Source organism: Mauremys mutica, chromosome 3, assembly GCF_020497125.1.
Source record: "Mauremys mutica isolate MM-2020 ecotype Southern chromosome 3, ASM2049712v1, whole genome shotgun sequence".
NCBI classification, from domain to species: domain Eukaryota; kingdom Metazoa; phylum Chordata; order Testudines; family Geoemydidae; genus Mauremys; species Mauremys mutica.
In genome coordinates this window covers 114705463-114726781 of record NC_059074.1, presented here as the reverse complement: position 1 = coordinate 114726781, position 21319 = coordinate 114705463, and the positions used below count along the sequence as shown (strand labels likewise).

Below are 21319 nucleotides of genomic sequence, written 5' to 3'. Positions count from 1 at the left end.
ATCTAAGTACACTATGTCCACTGGATCCCCCTTGTCCACATGTTTGTTGACCCCTTCAAAGTACTCTAATAGATTAGTAAGACACGATTTCCCTTTACAGAAACCATGTTGACTTTTGCCCAACAAGTTATGTTCTTCTACGTGTCTGACAATTTTATTCTTTACTATTGTTTCAACTAATTTGCCTGGTACCGACGTTAGACTTACCGGTTTGTAATTGCCGGGATCACCTCTAGAGCCCTTTTTAAATATTGGCATTACATTAGCTATCTTCCAGTCATTGGGTACAGAAGCTGATTTAAAGGACAGGTTACAAACCATAGTTAATAGTTCCGCAACTTCACATTTGAGTTCTTCAGAACTCTTGGGTGAATGCCATCTGGTCCTGGTGACATGTTACTGTTAACAAGTGCAGACAGACAGTGATCTTTAAAAAAATGTATATGCTGGTTGTGATTAACCCATCACTATCTTTGTCTGCACTAGATGCTAAATGACTAACCACTTGTAAAACACAATCTATTTGATTAGTCTAGTCATGCCTGTTGACTCTGGAAAAGGAGAGAGTGCCGCACATTGCTAAGTGAGTGGCTGTGCAGGGAAGTTGCCCAAACCCTGTGACATGAAGGACTGATTCAGTGAAATCTAATGACAGAGTCACATTTAAAAAAAAAAGACAAAAGACTTACGGCCATAAGGGTTTCTCTTCAGCCTCCAACTGCTCATAAATGGTGCAGCCCATAGCCACATTTTAGGACTCTGCAGTCAGCAGGTTGAGCATCCATGCTCTGGCAGGAGCCCTGACTCAACAGGTACAGACATACATGCACACAGGCAATGCACGGTCTTTGGAAGTGGGTACTACCATGGGAGAATTCAAGAGGTCTTTTCTCTCCCTGCAATGAAGGCAAAACTTCCATGTTTTTTGCAAATGCACTTTCTAGCCTTAGACAAATGCACTAGGGACATTTTTTATAACTCTAAATGATTATCCATCATCTAGCTAGTCATCAAGAGGCAATAAGCAGAAAAAGCAGTTTTAAAAACTATCCAACAGACCTTGTTTTAGTTAATTCTTTATTTTGACATCAAATAGATTGAGAAAATCTTGGACAGGTCAAGTATGCTGCTGGATTTTTTTTTAAGTCTTTTGTAACGTTCGTTTCAAGGTGCAAAAGAGGTTTACATGTGTGTTTCATGTAACATAGCAAAACTTTAACAAAACAAGAAGACGTCAAAAACAGTATACGCATCAGCAGAATAATCCAACAAATACATTATGGCACTTGAGCCTGGTACTAAAGAAAGGGCTCTACAATGAAAAAATAGGTAGTGCACAAAAGAAGCTTCTTTTTTATATATATACACACACAATAAGGGAGCATAAAAAGTGGCTTTTTAATGCAAGTCTTTGTGACTAGCAACTTCTTTCTTTTCACTCTCAGATGGTCACTGTCTAATGAAAACAGATTACTTATTGGAGATGCACAGGGATACAGAGCACTCATTGAAGAGGGGATTGCAATATGGCAGCATATATTTCTTTAAAAGTTTAGGCACATTTGAATGCAAAAAATGAGTTTTTTTTTAAAAAAAAAAATCTCTTACAGACAGTGCAAAATTTGAAGTGCCCTCACAAAGGCAACAATCACTTAGAAAACAACCTTTAGGACATAAAAAATATCTACATTTGAATTAAAACATAAAAAAAATAGAATGCAAGTAGAAAGAAAAGGTTTTTAATGAAATATGAATTTTTGGTACCCAAAATTTAAATCACTGAAGGCAATCTGAAATTGTGGTATATTTTTGGGTACTAGCTACGCATGCTATGCATTAAGACCTGGTCTTAACTTCGTAAATACAAAAATATTCAGTTTGTAAAGATGTAATATATTTGTAAATAGCTTTCAAAATAGCTGACATAATGTAGAGTAATTGATCACACTAATTCTGCTGTCACTATCTTAGTGTTTGCATCCACACAATCTTGCTAGTTTTAAATTGGGTTGCAGCCTAGTTTTAAAAGCAGGATATATATATATACAAGAACAGGGACTTATCTTGTTCCCATTTAAGTCTGTGGTTAGATTGACTTCAGTGGGGCAGGATTTTGGTGGAAAGAGTTCTAATTCTTAGATGTTTGGTTTCATTTTTGGCACAGCTCTTTAAGAATTAAAATACCGGTAATCAATTATTGAAATAGATCATGACTCCAGTATGAGACCTACTGCTTCCACTGCAAAACATACTGACCTTGCATTATCAGTAGAAATGTAAGCTATTTGTTCTTTCTTCCTTAGTGACATGTTTTCTAATCTACCAATTTCTTAAATGTACAAGAAGGAAAAATCAGGAAAGTCACCACAAACACCAAGAAATTGCTCTTGTTTTGTTTGTTTGTTTTATTTTTACTTCAGAACCACTCCTGTTGTCTTTCATAGGAGTTTTACCTGAGACAAAGTCTGCAAGATCAAGTCCACTACAAACAAGAAGTGTTGGAAAGTGTTCATACTCTGTTGGAAACCCTGACATCATCAGATGAGCAAGTTCACATTACTACTTTCACATGTGCCCTGAATGTCTTAAAATGATTGTTATTTGAATGGCAACAGGTTTGCTATGCAAAGCAAGTTCATCTGCTCCATTATTGTTGGTAAAAGCATAATTAGCTTCCCTGAATATTTTTCCTTCTCAAATGTAGTCACTACAGGATATTATTTTTCTTTTTCATATCCAGCACTAGGTATCGCAGTTAGTGCTGGCTTATCTACTGCAAATATAAAAGTATATATGAAATATAATCATCATATAAGCTAACAATCAGTTAGCCTCAGGCACAAATAACTACATATGTGATATGGTACTTCAAAAGCATATGAAAACATATTTTGTTTTATGTATTATAGACTTTGTCAACTTTGGGTTTACTGAATGGCTACATTCAATTGTCTGATATGTGAGCAACGCATCTTTTATATATAACATTATTTAAGGTGCTTCTTAAAGAAAAAATTAAGTTTTGAACAAGTTAATGATGTCAATCACAGACATTGCCTCCGAGTTAAAAGTATGTATTGTGGGAAATCATTATTTTTCTCTCTTGGGCTCCCACTGCTTTTGTTACAATGTACATTTGAACTAAATGAGGTCTTATTGCAAAGGCCAAGGCTAACAAAGAATCCCAAGTTGCTGGTGTGCACCCCTATTTGTCAAATAATTTTTAATAGTCTGGGCCATGTTTTGGTAGCCTTCCTTATGTTGGGTAGCACTTTATTCCATATGCAGGCTCACTGACTTCAGCGGGACAATTTGCAGCTGAGGGTGCTACTCACCACGGCTAAAGTATCAGAATCCGGCCCTCTGTTTCCAGTTGCCAGCCATGGCCCAAATGCATTTATTTAAATTCATCCAAGGATTAATTTGACCCAGTGTGCTTATTTGTTGGGAGAACCAAGGAAGGAGCCATTAATTTAGATAATGTGAAGTTTAGAGGAGCTCTGTCTAGTTTATTACAAAGAACATGGAAGTTGTTAACACACTATATTTGATGGGCAACTCTGGGCTACAACTGGGTGACATTTGTCTTTTAAACTTAGGTACAAGATTCCTGTGGCCCATTCAGATCTTCACCTTTGCTTATTTATGTCTATAATTTACAGTACACCAAGATTTTCTCAACAAAAAAAAATTGCTATAAAATGGAAATAAAAATGTGTACATTTTGGACACGGCACTTAGGAGCCCCCAATGGCCTTTGGGTAATGAATTGCAAAGAAAGACCAATGCTTTCTCTGCATAAGCACAAAGACAAGTGCTTTATCATAGTCACAAAAAAATGAGGCTACTGGAAACAAAACTAGTGATCTGCATTAGCAAGAGGGTTGTTAAATTAAGATGAGATGAAAGCGCTTCACAAGTTGAAAGCTCACAAGCTTCCTAGGGAGTCTGAAAAAATACAACACATGCAGCTAGCAGTTACCTGCAGATTTAGAACTAAAGTCTGTGTTCTGATATATACATCCTCCCATCCTTTCCCCCCTTCCCCCGCCCCAACTTCTACTGAGGTCAAGATGCACATGCCTGAGGGTATATTAGGCCCTTGGCTTGCAGCATACACTTGTACTGTCCCTCTCTATGTCTGTTCTTCCCTACTGCAAGTTGTTTATCAGCATACAAGGAGTTCTACTTTTGTTGCAGTGGGGACCATTAGAAATGATCATTTAATTAGAATGTGAGATACTGCAATCAACTGAACTAGAAAGGGTGGTAAATGCCTAATTTTTAATGGTACCCAGTACAGGGAAGATTAAAGTTTATCTTCCCCTTTATTAGATGCCCTTCGTAAGTGGTTTAAACTCCTATTAGTATCAATGGGAATTACATACATTCATGATTCCAAGGCCCAAAGGGACCATTGTGATCATCTAGTCTGACCTCCTGTATAACACAAGCCATAAAGCTTCCTCAAAATAAATGGATGGGTGAGTTCAATAGAGTTTGACAACACTTATTAATATTAAAGGCAATGGCATACATCCACAGAAAGGCACACGTTTCCCAACTGGCTTCCCATCAAAGTACTACCCACCCCCGGACTGAGATCAGAGAAGATTGAGTGCATTCAATCCAGTATGGCCATTGGATGATATAACCGCAACTGGATATAAATTCTATGTATTCATGAAGGGGGAAACATCTGCTGATGTCAGCCAGTAAGGGAAATTTTAAAATAATATTACTTTCAGAAAGGAGTACTTTGTCACGGTGCAAATATGACAGGCTAGAATCTACCAAGATCTGAGCTATGTAACTTGTCTTTAGTGGGGCTTCCTTGTGGCTCATCCTGGAGCCACTCAACCTTTCAGTGGAAACATCAATTACTCAAACTCAGCTCGGGCCCAGGCTCAAATGATTCCCAGCAAACGGTCAACAAAGCCCAAAATCTTGGGCTGATAAAGGCTACAGGAATCCTCACCCTAATTAATGTACGGGGTAAATAAGAGCCAGTTCAAATTAAGTTGGCCTCCCATCCTTGCAGGCCATCCGTAATAACAAAACCTCTTCCATTAAGGATTTTAGCAAGTGATCAATGAACACTCAGACTGGAAATCACTGGTGCCTATTGGAGTGTTTACACGTGTGGCAATTTAGCTAAAGTGATGTATGAACTAGGTAGTATGCTGTTGGGATTCTCAGAACCTTGTAGGCTTTTTTAACATGTGAACGCTCATACTGTATTTTGCAAATTCTCATCTTCCCTGTTTACATAAAAGGACTGCAAGGAATGTGATGAAGTTGATGCAGTTGTCAACTGGCTCCGATTCTCTTCTTCCATCTGGGGAGCATTTTTGGCTGCTGGGGCATGCAGTCGGTGAGCATCTAGCATTTCCAGCAATAAATCATAAAGCGGGACTACATTTTTGCACTTCATGTTGTATAGGTGCTCCATCCCTTTATTGCTGTGGATTGCAATGAAAACACAGTCAGAGGACACTCCATAATGAGATGACTCTCCATAATATTTATAGTGATTGCCATTAAAAAGCCACCATCTGGCAACAGTTACCACACAATGATACCTACGATATCACAGTTTCCCCCACAAAGTGTTGGCTTTTAATGCTAATCGTGTACCCAGCCCATAACTACCAACTCAATGATTGTCAGACTTACCATAACAAGAAAAATAACTTAAAGTTTACAAAAGTAAAAAGAACAAACAAAAACAAAAACAAAAACAAACCACCACTCTGGCTTTTGCCTGAACGTTTAGATCAGTTCTGGGAGGAAAAAAAATTAGGGAGTGTTATTAACCCTTTCACCACCCACATTTGTAACTTCAGTGACGCTTGCCACTATTTTAAATGCTACTTATGTAGTGGGATCAAGGAACAATAACTCCATTCACCAACCAATCAGTGTGCTTTGACATCTGAAAAATAAACAGTTCCTGTTTAGAACTGTCAGATTTCTAACACTCCAGCTATAAGGTATAGGAGCCCAATTTCACTTCAAGAACTGAATAATTGAATTGATCAGGGTTGTGTCCCTCGCTTCTGTTTGCCAGAAGCTGGGAATGGATCACTTGATGATTACCTGTTCTGTTCATTCCCTCTGGGGCACCTGCCATTGGCCACTGTCGGAAGACAGGACACTGGGCTAGATGGACCTTTGGTCTGACCCAGTAGGGCCATTCTTATCTTATAGACCTTTTGCTTAGATTAAGAGCAAATTAAATTCTTCAAACACATCACCTCTAACTGTTAATTATTATTAAAAATCATGGAGATAGAGTCTGAATCCCCTACTTCAATGTGAGTAGGGGTTGCAGAACTGGGGTGTTACAGACTGTTTCAATTTACTCGGTATGTTATAAACAGAGTAAGACATTGTGTATAACACAACAACAATCAGGTCCTGCCTCCACCATCAGACCCATTTGCAGTATAGTGACATCAGAAGCAGAGGAACCATAAAGAGCACAAGAAACAAATAGCGTTAGGGACAGTTTCCCCTCCCACATGATATTAAGTAAAGGGCTGTTTGTATTTCGGAATTATGGGCCACACTGTGACACCCTCATTCACACTGACTAGCATGTTGCCCCACAAGTAGTCTCTGAAGGAAAAGTCCACTTGTGGAGTAAGTTACTATTCAACATGAGTTTATCAGAGTCTGGCTGTATCAACAGAGCAAAACCTTCCCTGCATGCTGAATTTTGTGCCTTTGCCTTGTACAATGCAAGAAGGCTGCATGTGTACTCTCTCACCTCATGTGCCTGATATGCGAGAGTATGAGGAGGAGCTGAGCCAGTCGTCTGTGTTGCTGATCTGGAGAAAGACCTGACTTGGCCATTAAATGAATCAACGTATCTGTGATTTTGTCCAGAACACGATGAATATGCTCCTTCTCTTCCAAAGATTTCAAGGTGCTAGAAAGAAATGTATACACACCTGGTGGGGGTGGGGACAACACAAAGAGAGATTAGATTTTCACAGCTACAGTCTCATAGATAGGTATCTTAAGAGGTCAGAAGAGGCGTGAGAGCCAACCGCACTGTGAACTTAGTTCTCTTCTGGCAGTAAGAGGTTAGAGACAATCTAAAGAGAACATGGCTAAGGAAAGAATGGAAGTCTCTCTAAAATGACAATGGTGAGACTCAGGAGTGGACACATTGGTCTAGATGAAAAACAAAACAATGGGTATACTCAGAAAATATTATACAACCCAAACTGCAAATATGAGTAAGAAATAATAAATAATCAGTTTTCTTGTTAAACCTCCTCTACTCCTGCTGCTTCGGCTCCCAGAGATTATTATTAAACGGTGGTGGCTTTCATGCACAAACCAACCCAACTCCCCACCCCCCACACACACACACAAAAAGAGGATATGATGAAAGCAAACTGATTGGCACTTTGGTTGGAGTCCTTTATGCTGTACCTAAAATAAAACAAGGTATAAAAATGTTTCTGCATGAGGAAAAGTGTTTCTCATAGATATACATAATGTGGGATAATCAAAGTGACTGAAAGGGAAAATTGCCCTGCAGCCTTAATCCCACCTGCTCCATGTTTTACGGTCTCTGGTTATTTCAAAGAATCTTTTTTTTCCCCAAGGCAGGTGATGCTATTAGATCAGTTATTGTCTTGTTCAAACAAGATGGGTGGGGTCTGTGAAAGACTAAACTTTATTCTTTATAAATTCCAAGCCACACACCTTCATAAACAATCTACAATAAAATCTAGCGCTTGCAGTTTTCTATTTCTTTCAATGCAGACTGATAGCACTGGTGCAATCTGAAACCAGTGTAGTAGTGATGACAGCAGCTGGAGAAACAGTCAAGTGGAACTGGAGAAAATGGGCCAGATTACGAGTTCAGTTACTCCAGATTTAAACCCAGGTAAGAGATCAATTTACTATAGTTATAATAAATTTCCCACTTTCCTTGCTCCATCATGCTGTGTATTACACCTCACTGAGTAATTGTGTAATCTCTTTGAAGTTACTCCCGTCCCCGCCTCTACTGTCTTGTCACCTCCTAGTCCCTCACATTTGTTAGCTGTTTGGTACAGGGACCAGGTTTTCTATCTGTATTGAGAGGCATCTAGAGCTCCTATGGACACCATTAGAAATAATCATAATAATAATAATAATGATCATAAGTGTAATTCTGTTGATTTCATTGGCATTTAGACAGGGCCGGTGCAAGGATGTTTCACGCCCTAGGCGAAAGTTCTACCTTGCACCCTCCCCTGTCCCCGAGCCCCCGCCCTGAGGCGCCCCCCCTGTGGCAGCTCCCTCCCCTCCGCCCTGAGTCCCCCCCCCTTACTTGCTGCAGGCGGCCCTCCCCGTGTCCCCCTGCCCCAGCTCCCTCCGCCTAAATGCCGGCGGCGACCAGGGCAGCCGAAGATCCGGCCGCCGCAGTCGCCGCCGAAGAAAATGGCGCCCCCCAAATCCTAGTGCCTTAGGCAACCTCCTAGGTCACCTAAATGGTTGCACCGGCCCTGCATTTACACCAGAGTAAGTGAGATCAGAATCTCCTACTGATAGAGAACAGAACAGCTATTACAGTGTGGCCTCTGGAAGGCAGCAGTCGCAGCTCTTCCTTTTATTTGTTTGCCTGCACTGGACTATTGCTATGAAGTTGTTTTACAAATATGAAGCAGTGACTGCTTGTCCTATATCATTTTTCAGACTGGAGCAACTCCATTGAAGAGAACAAGGCCCTTAGACCTTTCTCAGCCAAATGATTTTCAACCCTCCACACATCCATGCTACTAATAGGTTTTATGGCTTAGCAATATTCTAGAGGGACTAATTTCTTAATTCTGACTCACTGGGCTTAATCCATTAGTGGGAAATGTTTTCATAGTCCCATAATAGCACCAGCACAGCTCAGCTTGGCCAGGGGATGCTGCCATGTGTTATGAATACTTTAGGAATTCCTCCTAGTTTCAGAGTTCTAAAACCCTCTCAAAAGGAAGGAGTCCTGCCAGGAGCTCCCAGGTCTCACACTTCTTTAACAGAGGAGCCATAGAAGAGCTTTGTTTAAAAATATCAAAACAAACACCCCCAAAATGCCCAAAGACTTGGGCAATTGGCAACCCCTACTAATTAAATGTTGAATGAAAGACAGTTGTCGGTTATCTCACTGCCCCAGGTGATTACTGCTGCCTTTCCTCACTGAGCAGGCATTTCAGAAACAGAAATATTAGCTATTCATCACCAGAAAGAAGGGCTGCTGCCTTCAGAAAAGTTCGCTCAGCAAGGCAAGTCCTGGCTGCCTTAAAGCTGTCTTGAAGCGCTGAAGCAGAAAATCTAAGATTAAGTAAGTACCTTCAAAACTGTTTTCTTCCAAATCTGTATAACAATCCAATATCCTGAACATCATGGAAGGAGAGATACAGGGAAAACCACAGCCACTGCAAGGGTAAGACCCACATTCTGTGCCAATAAGGCAAAGCTGTGCTTCAAATGAATTTGTGGAGGGGGCTAAACAGTATGTTACCATATATGCTGTTGGCCAATGGTAATGACAGACTTTTTGGATGCTATTGTTGAGGAGAAAGCCCATTTCACCCTTTCTAGAGCCACACAAGTGGAGTGTAAAGTGTCTGTTCAGCCTTGGAATCTGAAGACTACTACTGGTGATGCAACATCCCACCCTGCATGTTTCAGCTGTCACAAGACAAAATGACCTAGATCAGTGGTTTTCAACCTGTGGTCCACAGACCCCTGGGGGTCCGCAGACTGTCTAGGATTTCCAAAGGGGTCAGCACCTCCATTTGAAACTTTTTAGGGGTCTGCAAATGAAAAAAGGTTGGAAACCACTGACATATAAGAAAGACTCAGTGGGAAAGGATGTTTAAAAACCACAATATCAATGGAAAAGAACAACAGGTGGTTATGATGTCTCATGAAGCCATCCACCATGTGGTTTTAAGACTGTATAGTACTCTCCCTGAAGTATTCATACAACTAACTCAGTTCTGTCAGTCTCCATGGGCAAACCAATTAAATTAATTTCTGCCTTGACAGAAATAACACCACATTGGTTTCCAGAGAGAAAGGGTGATCACTTTGCCACATACCACTGATCCTTTTATCAGATCAAATCCAACAGCAAGAAGTCCGGCATTATGTTGCTGCCTTTGTGTTTCTGGTGCTTGTTCTCCTTGACCCCAATGGTAAGGAAGAGCCCTTGAAGCACTGCACAGCTGAACTGAATGTGCTTTTCAAAATACAGCTTTGTTTTGCAGCTGAAGGGTTTATTTCATTTTCTGCAGCCCTGGAGGGACAGATTCTGTTTTGTTATTGAAACCGCAGTACTGTCCTAGTTATAAGAGACAAGCTGTCACCATGGTATCTTGGGAGAAATCACAAATGGTATCAATATAGTGTATCTTGCAGTGCAAATATAAACTCTCACTTCTCCATACAGAAGGAGAGAGGCTTTAAGAAAAAAAGCCACTTTTATTTTTTTTCTGATTAAGGCCAGGGAAAGAAAGAAGTTACAAGAAACAGTGAAAAGGGACAGAGATCTGATTGGTGATGGAGGAATTGTGGAATTAGATAGCAGATGATGATAACATCAAGGAATCCTCATCATTGGAAGTTTTTAAGAACAGGTTGGACAAACACCTGTCAGGGATGGTCTAGATTTACTTAGTCCTGCTATTGCGTAGGGGGATGAACTTGATGACTTCTTGAGGTCCCTTCCTGCCCTATATGTCTACAATTAATCTCAATATTCTCTAATATGACTTGCATCCGACGAAGTGGGTATTCACCCACGAAAGCTCATGCTCCAAAACGTCTGTTAGTCTATAAGGTGCCACAGGACTCTTTGCCGCTTTTACAGATCCAGACTAACACGGCTACCCCTCTGATACTCTAATATGACCATGCACTACAAATTTCAGGGAAAGGAAAGTGTTCTAGACTTAATAAAAACCATTTATCTGGTGCAGTAAATCTACACAACACCTTAGAAATGCAATTTAACAGATTAGATTTGAGATTGATTTTAAATATTTATGGCTAAATATGGCTAATTCAAATTGGCTGAAAACACATTTAGTTCCTCTTGAGATCAATTGTGTTTGTTCCATGTATATGTAATTTGCGTAACATGGTTCTCAATAAGTTTTTCCAAGATTTTTGTGTGCATTTTTCATCTGCTTTTGCTATGTGAGATTCATGTGTATTTTCTATAGGTTATTTTTCCAAATATAATAGCTGTATATTTTCTGCATATTTTCCACAGGAATCCCATCTCCTTCTGCATACATGGAATGAGGTAAGGGAGGGAAGGGATAGCTCAGGGGTTTGAGCATTGGCCTGCTAAACCCAGGATTGTGAGTTCAATCCTTAAAGCAGCCATCTGGGGCAAAAATTGGTCTTGCTAGTGAAGGTAGGGGACTGGACTCAATGACCTTTCAAGGTCCCTTCCAGTTCTAGGAGATTGGTGTATCTCCAATTATTATTACCTTAACTGTAAAATATTTCTTTTTATCCTCCTCATTCAATGTGTGGCCACAGGCATGATTTACCACACAATATCCACACTGAGTACAGAATTACTCATTTCTTTTTCTATTACACTTACCATAGTAGTTTCTAAGTGCAACACAAATATTCATTAATTTATCTTTATGACATCCCTGGAGAGAGGGAAGTTTTTACAGATGGAGAATTGAGGCAGAGGGAGATTAAGGGCAAAATTTGCAAGCATTTTTTGTGGGTGGCTCAATCACTGGGCAGCCAGCTTGAGACACTGAAAACCTGATTTTTCACAGAGTACTTAGCATTTTTTAGCACTTTATATGTTTTCAGCACTGTACAGTTATTTATTAATACATCATCGCAACACCCCTGTGAGGTAGGTGGGTGAAATACTATGACCCCATTTTATAGATGGGGAAATTGAAATGCAAAGTGACTTGCCTAGGTTTCAAACACAGAGCCTCCTTTCTCCTAAGCCATGTTCATTCCTTAGACCATACTGCAAGGGGTTTTAAGGAGCTGCAGCTCTCACTCAATTTATCTGCAGTTGCGAGAGCTCAGCACTTTTGCAAATCAGGCCCAGGAGTCTCAGGTTAGGCACCCATAAAATTAACAGTTTGTGACTACCTGGGAAAAGTTTGGTTTAAGAGACTTTCTCAGCATCACACAAGAACTCTGTGGCAGAGGCAGGGATATAATCCAATTCTTCAGGGTGGCATTCAAGAGCTTAACCACAATGTTATCCTTTCTCTTTCTGTGGCCCATTACCTTTTTCTCTACACACATTCCTGCAAGAAACAAGCCACAGGAGTCCTACAGATACCACAGTCATTCTCTATACAACCCTAATTCATTCCCACAGCACTGGCCATCCTATGCATTGAATGAGGTAGGGGCCTGTAGAAAAAACAGTTTGTGATCGTGTAATTAACAAATGAACCATAATGTGTACACACAAGAGGACCTAAACCATCCACAAAAAAGTGACATTGACCTGAGGTGAATTCTGGGCAATATTCATTCCTGGACCTGATTAAAGTTCTGATATCTCACAGCCCAACTAGGAGGTAGGGGGAGTGTATGAAGTTTTGCTACATATATTTTCAAAGGACACACAGCATATGCTGCTAGCCCTGTGTGTCTCTCTCTCCCTCTGAAGGCTGCAGAGTTGTTCTCTTCAGTGCTGAGTGTGTAATGCAGCCATGCCGTCCCAAAATCATTACAATAAAATGTTTCTTTAATAGCACACCACCACATACAGAATAAAAACTTTGCATTCGTTTTTCAATAGTGCATGCTGGACGGGAGATTTATTACAGTTATTTTGCTCAGACACCCAAGAGGTAAGAATACATCAACCACAGACTATATAGATCCAAGTGCACTCACTTCTTAGCTTTGTACAATTTCCCCATTATAAGAAGAAAACAAAACCCTCTATAACAAAAGCCAGATAGATACCACAAAGCACGGTGGGCAAGTTCTGGCAAGGACACGTTCTAAGCAAGTCCTGCTATTGCCAGGCTAAATGGCATTGCACCTGGAACACTCAACTTGCTAAACTCCAATCACAGAACAAGGACACTTCAAAGTGTGGGTCAAACAAAACAGACAAGAAACATAAATGGAATGAAAAACGTAAATGATGTAGTAATCATTTTCTAGGGTTAAATCAGATATTTCTTCTAAATCAACAATATGCAAAGAGGATAATCATAATTGCATATTGTTGATTTACAAGAAATATTGGCTAAAAATGATCATAATTGCCATGATAATCACTTACACAGATCTTTTTTATTTTCAGGAAGTATTAAAATGTTTTGCATTTATGAAGAGACTTTTATATTTTGTCATTTTATCTTCCATTTATCACATTGATAATTACATTTGCCATATCAATTTAAAGTATGACGAATAACTGTGTTACTTCAGATGCACTCTGTGATAATTACTGACAAATGGTGTGGCTAAAGTTATTGGTAAATGCATTAAAAACCACACTGGGCTGAGATTTGTGGGGATACACATGAGGCACCGTAGAGCTGATTTCCCATGTAGAAATTGCCTCAGAACTCCCTTCCAAACTATTCATAGTAGGGGCAACCAAGATGTCACACTACTATTGGCTGGTATCTCACAACCACCCTAAGTGACCTTCTAAACAGTTATCAAAGGCATAGAGGACCCATTACAGCTGCTCAGGTAAGCATGCCACACAAAACAGCTCCTTTTCCCCAATCCAATTCAAATCATTGGGGGTTTTTTTTGCAGAGTTTGTAAACTATTTCAAAATGAAATAATCAAAATGAATATTTGATTTTTTTGCAATGAAACAGTTTTCAGATTTCTGTCTCACTGAGAATTTTGAAGTTTTTGTTTTTTGTCCCAAAATTGGAACCAAACCAATTTTTCAGAAACATCTGTGAAACAGAGTTTCAGTTCTCCACCCAGCACTTGTTGAGAAGTACTGCCAGTGCCCAAGCAGCCTGGGAGTCAGTCAGAAGGCTGGGATTCTAACCTGTGTTCACCTTGAGCATAACCTGGAGAAGGGTAGGAGACTCTAAGGTTAAGTAGAATAAGAGTGTGGTCCGGTACCACTGGAAATTAATTTTCCATTGTGATAATTATACACTTTACAACAGAATCCAGTTTGCTCCCCCATGGCTGTTTTGACCCCACAGTTACCAGAACTCTACATTATTCAAAAGTTACTTTAGATTCTGACTAAAAATGACACTGTTAGGTAAGGTGGTATCAATTTTATATAATCACTTTTGGGAGTAGAACCTCTTAACAGAAATTAACATTATGACTTTAGAATATTGCTGTATGCTTCAGCTTGCATTTAAAATAAACATTTGTCTATTTTCTCTAATTTTAAACAGACAAAACATTCTGCAACCCTGCATCCCAAACTAAGCAGAAAAAATCGTAGGGAAAGGTTGCAGACCAAACTGGATGAACAAGCATCTCAAACAGGTTATTAAGAGAAAGCAAAACGCCTTCAAGTAATGGAAGAAGGGATGGATTAGCAAGGAAAACTGTCTCTTGCAGGTCAGAAAGCATCAGAAAAAAGTGAGAATTGCCAAAAGCCAAGCTGAGCTAGACCTTCCAAAGGAAATAAAAAACAATTGTAAAAGGTTCTTTAGCCATATAAATAAAAAGGAAACAAAGAAAGAAGCAGCGGCACTGCTAAATACTGAGGATGGAGTGGAGGTTAAAGATAATCTAGGTATGGCCCAACAAATGCTTTGCCTCAGTTTTTTAAATGGGTAATGAGCAGCTATGGGGGCAGTGGCACAAGGCTAATAGGAACCAGGATACGGAAGCAGAAATCACCACATCTGAGTTGGAAGCCAAACTCAAACAGCTTAATGGGACCACATTGGGAGGCCTAGATCATCTCCATCCAAAAATATTACAGGACCTGGCACATGAAATTGCTAGTCTAATAGTAGGGAATCTTAATGACTCCCTAAACTTGGGGGTCATACCCTATGACTGGAGAATTGCAAATATAGTACCTATACTTAAGAAAGGAAAAAAGTGATCTGCAAAACTACAGGCCTGTTAGTTTGACCTCAATTGTATGGAAGGTTTTAGAACAAAATGTTGAGAGAGAGAAAGAGAGAGAGAGAGAGAGAGAGAGAGAGAGAAGTTAAGAATATAGAGGTAAAAGGTAACTGGGATAAAATACAACACGGTTTTACAAAAGTAGATCATGCCAGACCACCCTGATCTCTTTCTTTGAGAAGAAAACCAATTTTCAAGACAAAAGAAATGCAGTAGATCTAGTCTACCTGGATTTCAGTGAAGTATTTGATACAGTTCCACAAGCGAATTATTAATTAAATTAGACAAGATGGGGGTTAATATGAGACTTGAAAGGAGGGTAAGGAACTGGTTACAGGGGAGAGTATAGTGGTCATACTGAAAGATCAACTGTCAGCCTGGAGGGAGGTTGCAAATAAAGTGCCTCAAAGATCAGTCTTGGGACCAATCTTATTTAACATTTTCATTAATGACCTTGGCACAAAAAGCAATAATGTGCTAATAAAATTTGTGGATGACACAAATTTGGGAGGTATTGCCAGGATGGAGGAGGACCAGAAATATCATACAAGAAGATCTGAATGACCTTGAAAACTGGAGTAAATGAAATGGTATGAAATTTAATTGTGTAAAGTCATACACTTAGGGACTAACAACAAGAATTTTTGGTATAAAGTGGGGATGTATCAGTTGGAAGCAACAGAGGAGGAGAAAGACCTGGATGCATTGGTCAATCACAGGATGACTATGAGCTGCTAGCATGATGTGGCCGTGAAAAACGCTAATACAAACCGAGGATGCATCAGGTGAGGTATTTCCAGTAGAGATAGGTAAGTGTTAGTACCATTATACAAGGCACTGATGAGACCTGATCTGAAATTCTATGTGCAATTCTGATCTCCCATGTTTAAGAAAGATGAATTCAAACTGAAAAATGTGCAGAGAAGGGCAACTAGAATGACCAGGGGAATGGAGAACCTACCTTATGAAGGGAGATGTAAAGATCTTGGCTTGTTTAGCCTAACCAACTGAAGGCTGCACTTAGGACAGAAGAATCCCATGCACTGCTACAGGCTGGGGATTGAATGGCTAAGTGGCTGTTCTGCAGAAAAGGACCTGGGGATTACAGTGGACGAGAAGCTGGATATGAGTCAACAGTGTGCCCTTGTTGCCAAGAAGGCTAGTGGCATATTGGGCTGCATTAGTAGGAGCATTTCCAACAGATTGAGGGAAGTGATTATTCCCCTCTATTTGACACTGATGAGGCCACATCTGGAATACTGCGTCCAGTTTTGCCCCCCTCTCTCCCCCACAGAAAGGATGTGGACAAATTGAAGAGAGTCCAGCGGAGAACAAGGAAAATGATTAGTGGGCTGGGGCAGATGACTTATGAGGAGAGGCTGAGGGAACTTGGCTTATTTAGTCTGCAGAAGAGAAGAGTGAGGGGGGATTTGATAGCACCCTACAACTACCTGAAGGGGGGTTTCAAAGAGGATGGAGCTAGGCTGTTCTCAGTGGTGGCAGATGACAGAACAAAAAGCAATGGTCTCAAGTTGAAGTGGAGGGGTCTAGGTTGGATATTAGGAAAAACTATTCCACTAGGAGGGTGGTGAAGCAATGGAATGTGTTACCTAGGGAGGTGGTAGAATCTCCATTCTTAGAGGTTTTTAAGGCCCAGCTTGACAAAGCCCTGGCTGGGGTGATTTAGTTGGGGTTGGTCCTGCTTTGAGCAGAGGGTTGGACTAGATCACCTCCTTAGGTTTCTTCTACCCCATATCTTCTGTGATTCTATGAAGGCTGGGGGGAGATATGATTGCTCTCTATAAATACATCGGAGGGATAAATATCAGGGAGGGAGAGGAGTTATTTAAATTAAGCTCCAGCATTGGCCAAGAACAAGTGGTTATAAACTAGACACAAACAAATTTAGGCTTGAAATTATACAAAGGCTTCTAACCACCAGAGGAGTGAAGTTCTGGAACAACCTTCCAAGAGGAACAGTGGGTACAAAAAACCTAAGTTATAAGATGGAGCTTGATAAGTTTATGAAGGTTGAGATTGCTTACAATGGCACATGGCCCATCTACAACTGTTATTCACAAATATTTCCAATGACCGTAGATGGAACACTAGAGGGGGAGGGCTCTGAGTTTCTACAGAGAATTCTATTTAGGTGTCTGGCTGATGGGTCTTGCCCACATGCTCAGGGTCTAACAGACTGCCATATATGGGGTCAGGAAGGAACTTTCCACCAGGACAGATTGGTAGAGTACTTAGGAGGTTACCAACTTCCACTACAGCATGGGCCACAGGTTACTTGCTGGTTTGAACTAGAGCAGGGGTTCTCAAACTGGGAGTTGTGACCCCTCAAGAGGTCATGAGGTTATTACATGCAGATCACAAGCTATCAGCCTCCAGCCCCCCAAACCCTGCTTCACCTCCAGCATTTATAATAGTGTTAAATATATTTTTAACATAGGTGGTGCCAATTTTCTGTAATCACTTCTGGGAGCAGAGCCTTGTTTAACAGAACTTAACATTATGGCTTTAGAAAAGTGCTGTATGCTTCAGCCTGCATTTAGAATAAATCTTTTTCTATTTTCTCTCATTTTAAACAGACAAAACCTTCTGGTCAGAGATGCAAGATCCTTTCTTTTTGTGCCTTACTTCTCAGCTTTATTTGGCCATTTCAATCTCAAGGTCTTTACATAAGTTCTGACAAATTTAGCCATGCCTTTGACATCCCTTCCCTTAGTCTTACCACCTAAACAGGAATGTTTATGCGCCAGTTCTAAAACTAAAATTAGAATCACCCCTTGACATTATGAGGATTGCCTCAACTACTATCATCACCTCCTCTCAGATCTTTTTCATACCAATCTTGACTCACCCCCAATCCATTGAAAATACTGCCCAAATCATCCTTCAGGTCTGTTGCTTTCAGTATATCAACTCCTTTTTTAATTAATTCCCTGGCTCCCTCTTGTACTGCACAAGTTTACACTGTCTGTCTTTGCCTTAAGGCTTTACATCACAAATTCCCAGTCTAATTCTCCGATCCAGCCTCTTTTCGCATTAAACAACAACTGAAATCACACAGCAATAGTAAAATTAAATTACTACATTAAATAATAATAAAAGTGTTATAGGTGAACATGCCACTTACCTGAATTGAGCAAGATGATTGACTTAAGGCACACAAATTCCTCCCCCTGGAGATTCATCACACGGAACCGAGCAGCAGTAGCCAGCAGCATGTCAAAGATCTCCACCATGCCCTCTACGCATTTCCCTTGATTCCTGCAAGAACACAATCACAGAGCAAGCTATTCACAAATTTATCCAAACAGCAAGATGTTTTTCATTCCTAGATCCTTCCACTACACCTTGACTTCTTAACTATCAACTCCATTCTGATTGTGTAGTGCATTTACTCACTATGCTCACTTTGCACCAACGTGTCTAAACAAAGTGGAAGGCAGTGGAGGATAAGGGCCAACATCTCAAAGCTAAAATATAGAAATGTTTATTTTTCCAAAAGAGTTGCTAATTACTTAATGGTCTGTACACCAGTAGGAGTCATCATGAAGATTAACTTCCTGTGAGCAAACCATTTTAAGAACAAAGATATTTTTAAAAGATATTTTCCTTTTTCCCTTTTACTGCTTTGATTAATTTGTCTTCTCTTTTTCTTTACTCTTTCTTTACATAACCCCTCAAACATTTTTCTTTATGCTTCACAATACTTCTCCCTAATCTTTTCCTGTTGGCATTGTAAACTAGTATTCTGACATGTTACTCATATTTCTCTTACATTAGTGTAATGATTCAGGAGTCCCTTATTATTTAATGGCACTCATGTCATGACATTATATGATTTTGTTTATCTCAAGACAAAGCTCAGTGATGCTGTAAAGCATCCAACCAGCCCACTAACAATGGCATTTAATCCATGACCCACTGTTCACAATGACAGACTTTGGGTGATTAAATCAGATAGTTCAGATGCACTCAGAGTAGTAGTTAGTATAAATAAATATTCATGGATGGGGCAGAGGAGGAAGAGGAAGAGTGAGAGTGACTCTATAGCCTGGTGGGTAGAGTATTTACCTAGGTGGTTAGAGACCCAAGTTTAAGTCCCTGCTCTGAATGAGGCACTCACGGTCCAGGTTAATGCCCTAACCATTGGGCTATTGCCTGTTCTGGAGTGGGTCTCTCTCTCAAAATTTTAGTTATCAGTCACTTGATTTCAGAGCAGTAACAACAGCTAAAACACAGGGTGTGATCATCTGCAAAAGCAGCGGCTGCTCAGCCTCAGTATTGACTCACTAACATCAGAGCAGCAAGACTGGTGAAACGCTGCATGGGTAAAATAGTGTGGAAAGTCTGTACATTGGTAAGGTAAGATGTACCTCTCTGTATGGACATCAATAAAGCAAAAAGAAAAGAGGTGTTAACAATTTTCATGAACAAATAAAAATAACTAGTAATGCAAAGTAAGGGGTAAAAGATGCATACAATTCACGCTTTTCCTCAAATCTCTACTTCCTGTTAAAATGTACATCCTCAGAAAACAAAACCCCTGAATCATTCCATGAAGTTTTATAAGAAGGCAGGCATCTTGCTCTGTTCAGCTTCTTTGTTTCTGGCAGTGCAGCTAGTAGTTTTGTGTTAAAATGGAGCAGGATTAAACCTCCACATGTAGAAGGTTTCAGAGGAGCTAAAAGTCTTCATTTCAATGGTTTGGAAATTCCCAGATAAAAATGAGACAAGAATTATTGATAGCTAGCAGTAAGAACAGGATTTCAGTATGCACTGGCTCTTGGCATAGTCTAAAGAATGTTTCCATTGCAGACCATTAAGGAGGCTGTGTAAGAAATATACTTGCTCCTCAAAAACCATCTAGCTACTATCCGCCAGTTTTCAGCTTAAAGCACCTAAGAACATCACACAGTCTGGACTGATTCTGAGATTTTCACATTACTGTTTTCAATGTATATTTCTTGGCAAAGATAGATTTTTTTAGGTGCTCCAATGAGCTCTCATTTTAAAGAGTCATATGATTCAACTGAATGGAAAAAGATCTTTCAGTAGCAAGTAATATACTTTGGTCAATCAGGTACCCTACTGATAATGTTTTTATCAGAACATAAAGAACTTCATGTATAACGATACTGACCTATTTAGATATTTTAATGGCTATTAGTTCACAAGTTCAATACTCCAGTCAAGGATGCCTTTTCAAGTAGCTCTACTGTACGGCTAAAACTTTAGATTACTTTGGCCAGAGCAAAAATCTTAAATATTTATCATTTAGTTATTTGCAATACCATGGCCTTAATTTTCAAACTTGTGTCTAAAAAGTACTACATTCACATTTAAGCATCTCCAGAAAAATTACCTGAATTTCAGAGATTTGGAGCACCTGCAGTTCCCATTTACTCCAATGGCAATTGAGGATACTATAGACCCTCCAAAAGATCCAACTTTTTTAATTAGGTGTCAATGTGGGTTAGGTGCTGAACTCTAAGTTCCCAGATTTGAAAATATTGGCTTATGAGACTTGTGCCTTCTTCACAGAGGTGTGGAGCAACTTCAGCTCCCACTGAAGTCAATGGGAGCTGCAGGTGCTTGGCAACTTTGAAAAAAATCTGGCCATGAGTCTAATATTGCCAGGATGGCCAATCGGCTCTTAATGCCTTTTGCTGATAAACTACCCTGCTAAAGCTATAGGCGATAGATGAATTAATATCTGTTCCAGAAGAGAAAATAAGAAACTTCTCTGGTGAGGACTCTATGCTATTTGTTTGTTTCATTTCAGAGATCCTTTCAGTCACAAGGATTTTTAAAGTTTGACCAACTGTGCATGTATTAGAAGGCTTAGAGTATAAGCCATTAATAGGATGCTCATATGACAGAACTTATGGGGAAGAAATTATGGGATGTCTGTATCTTGGTTTAGGAAGGAAAGTGAAAACACCAGTGAATATTTGATTATCCATTGACTCCCTTCCCACTCAAGATTGCTCTCCTCATCTTAAAGAACCCTCATGATCCCAATATTTCATCGCTCCCTCTGCTTCCTGTCACACTTCCCAACATAACTGCACCTCTGACCCCTTCATGGTCTGCTTGAGAGCACCCCACTCAGCAATCACCGATCTCAGAGCAGAGTGCAACAATCCTCTCTCTTCAAACTGGGGACTTAGGCTATAGATTTCTGCAATTCACTGTGATCACCTCACCATATCTG

General features: G+C 39.9%; 1 protein-coding gene across 5 annotated transcripts in view; it reads right to left on the bottom strand.

The window, feature by feature from the left end:
- Positions 1–1063: 1063 nt before the first annotated feature.
- Positions 1064–21319, bottom strand: part of ESR1 (estrogen receptor 1) — a 285513-nt gene continuing 265257 nt past the window's right edge. For all 5 annotated transcript variants that reach the window (XM_045011673.1, XM_045011671.1, XM_045011672.1 and 2 more), the window contains 3 exons: positions 18233–18366; positions 6773–6956; positions 1064–5462 (listed from right to left, as the gene is read on the bottom strand). In XM_045011673.1, the coding sequence (XP_044867608.1) occupies positions 5231–5462; positions 6773–6956; positions 18233–18366 (550 nt within the window). In that variant the 3' untranslated portion in view covers positions 1064–5230. The remainder of the gene's footprint in view (positions 5463–6772; positions 6957–18232; positions 18367–21319) is intronic.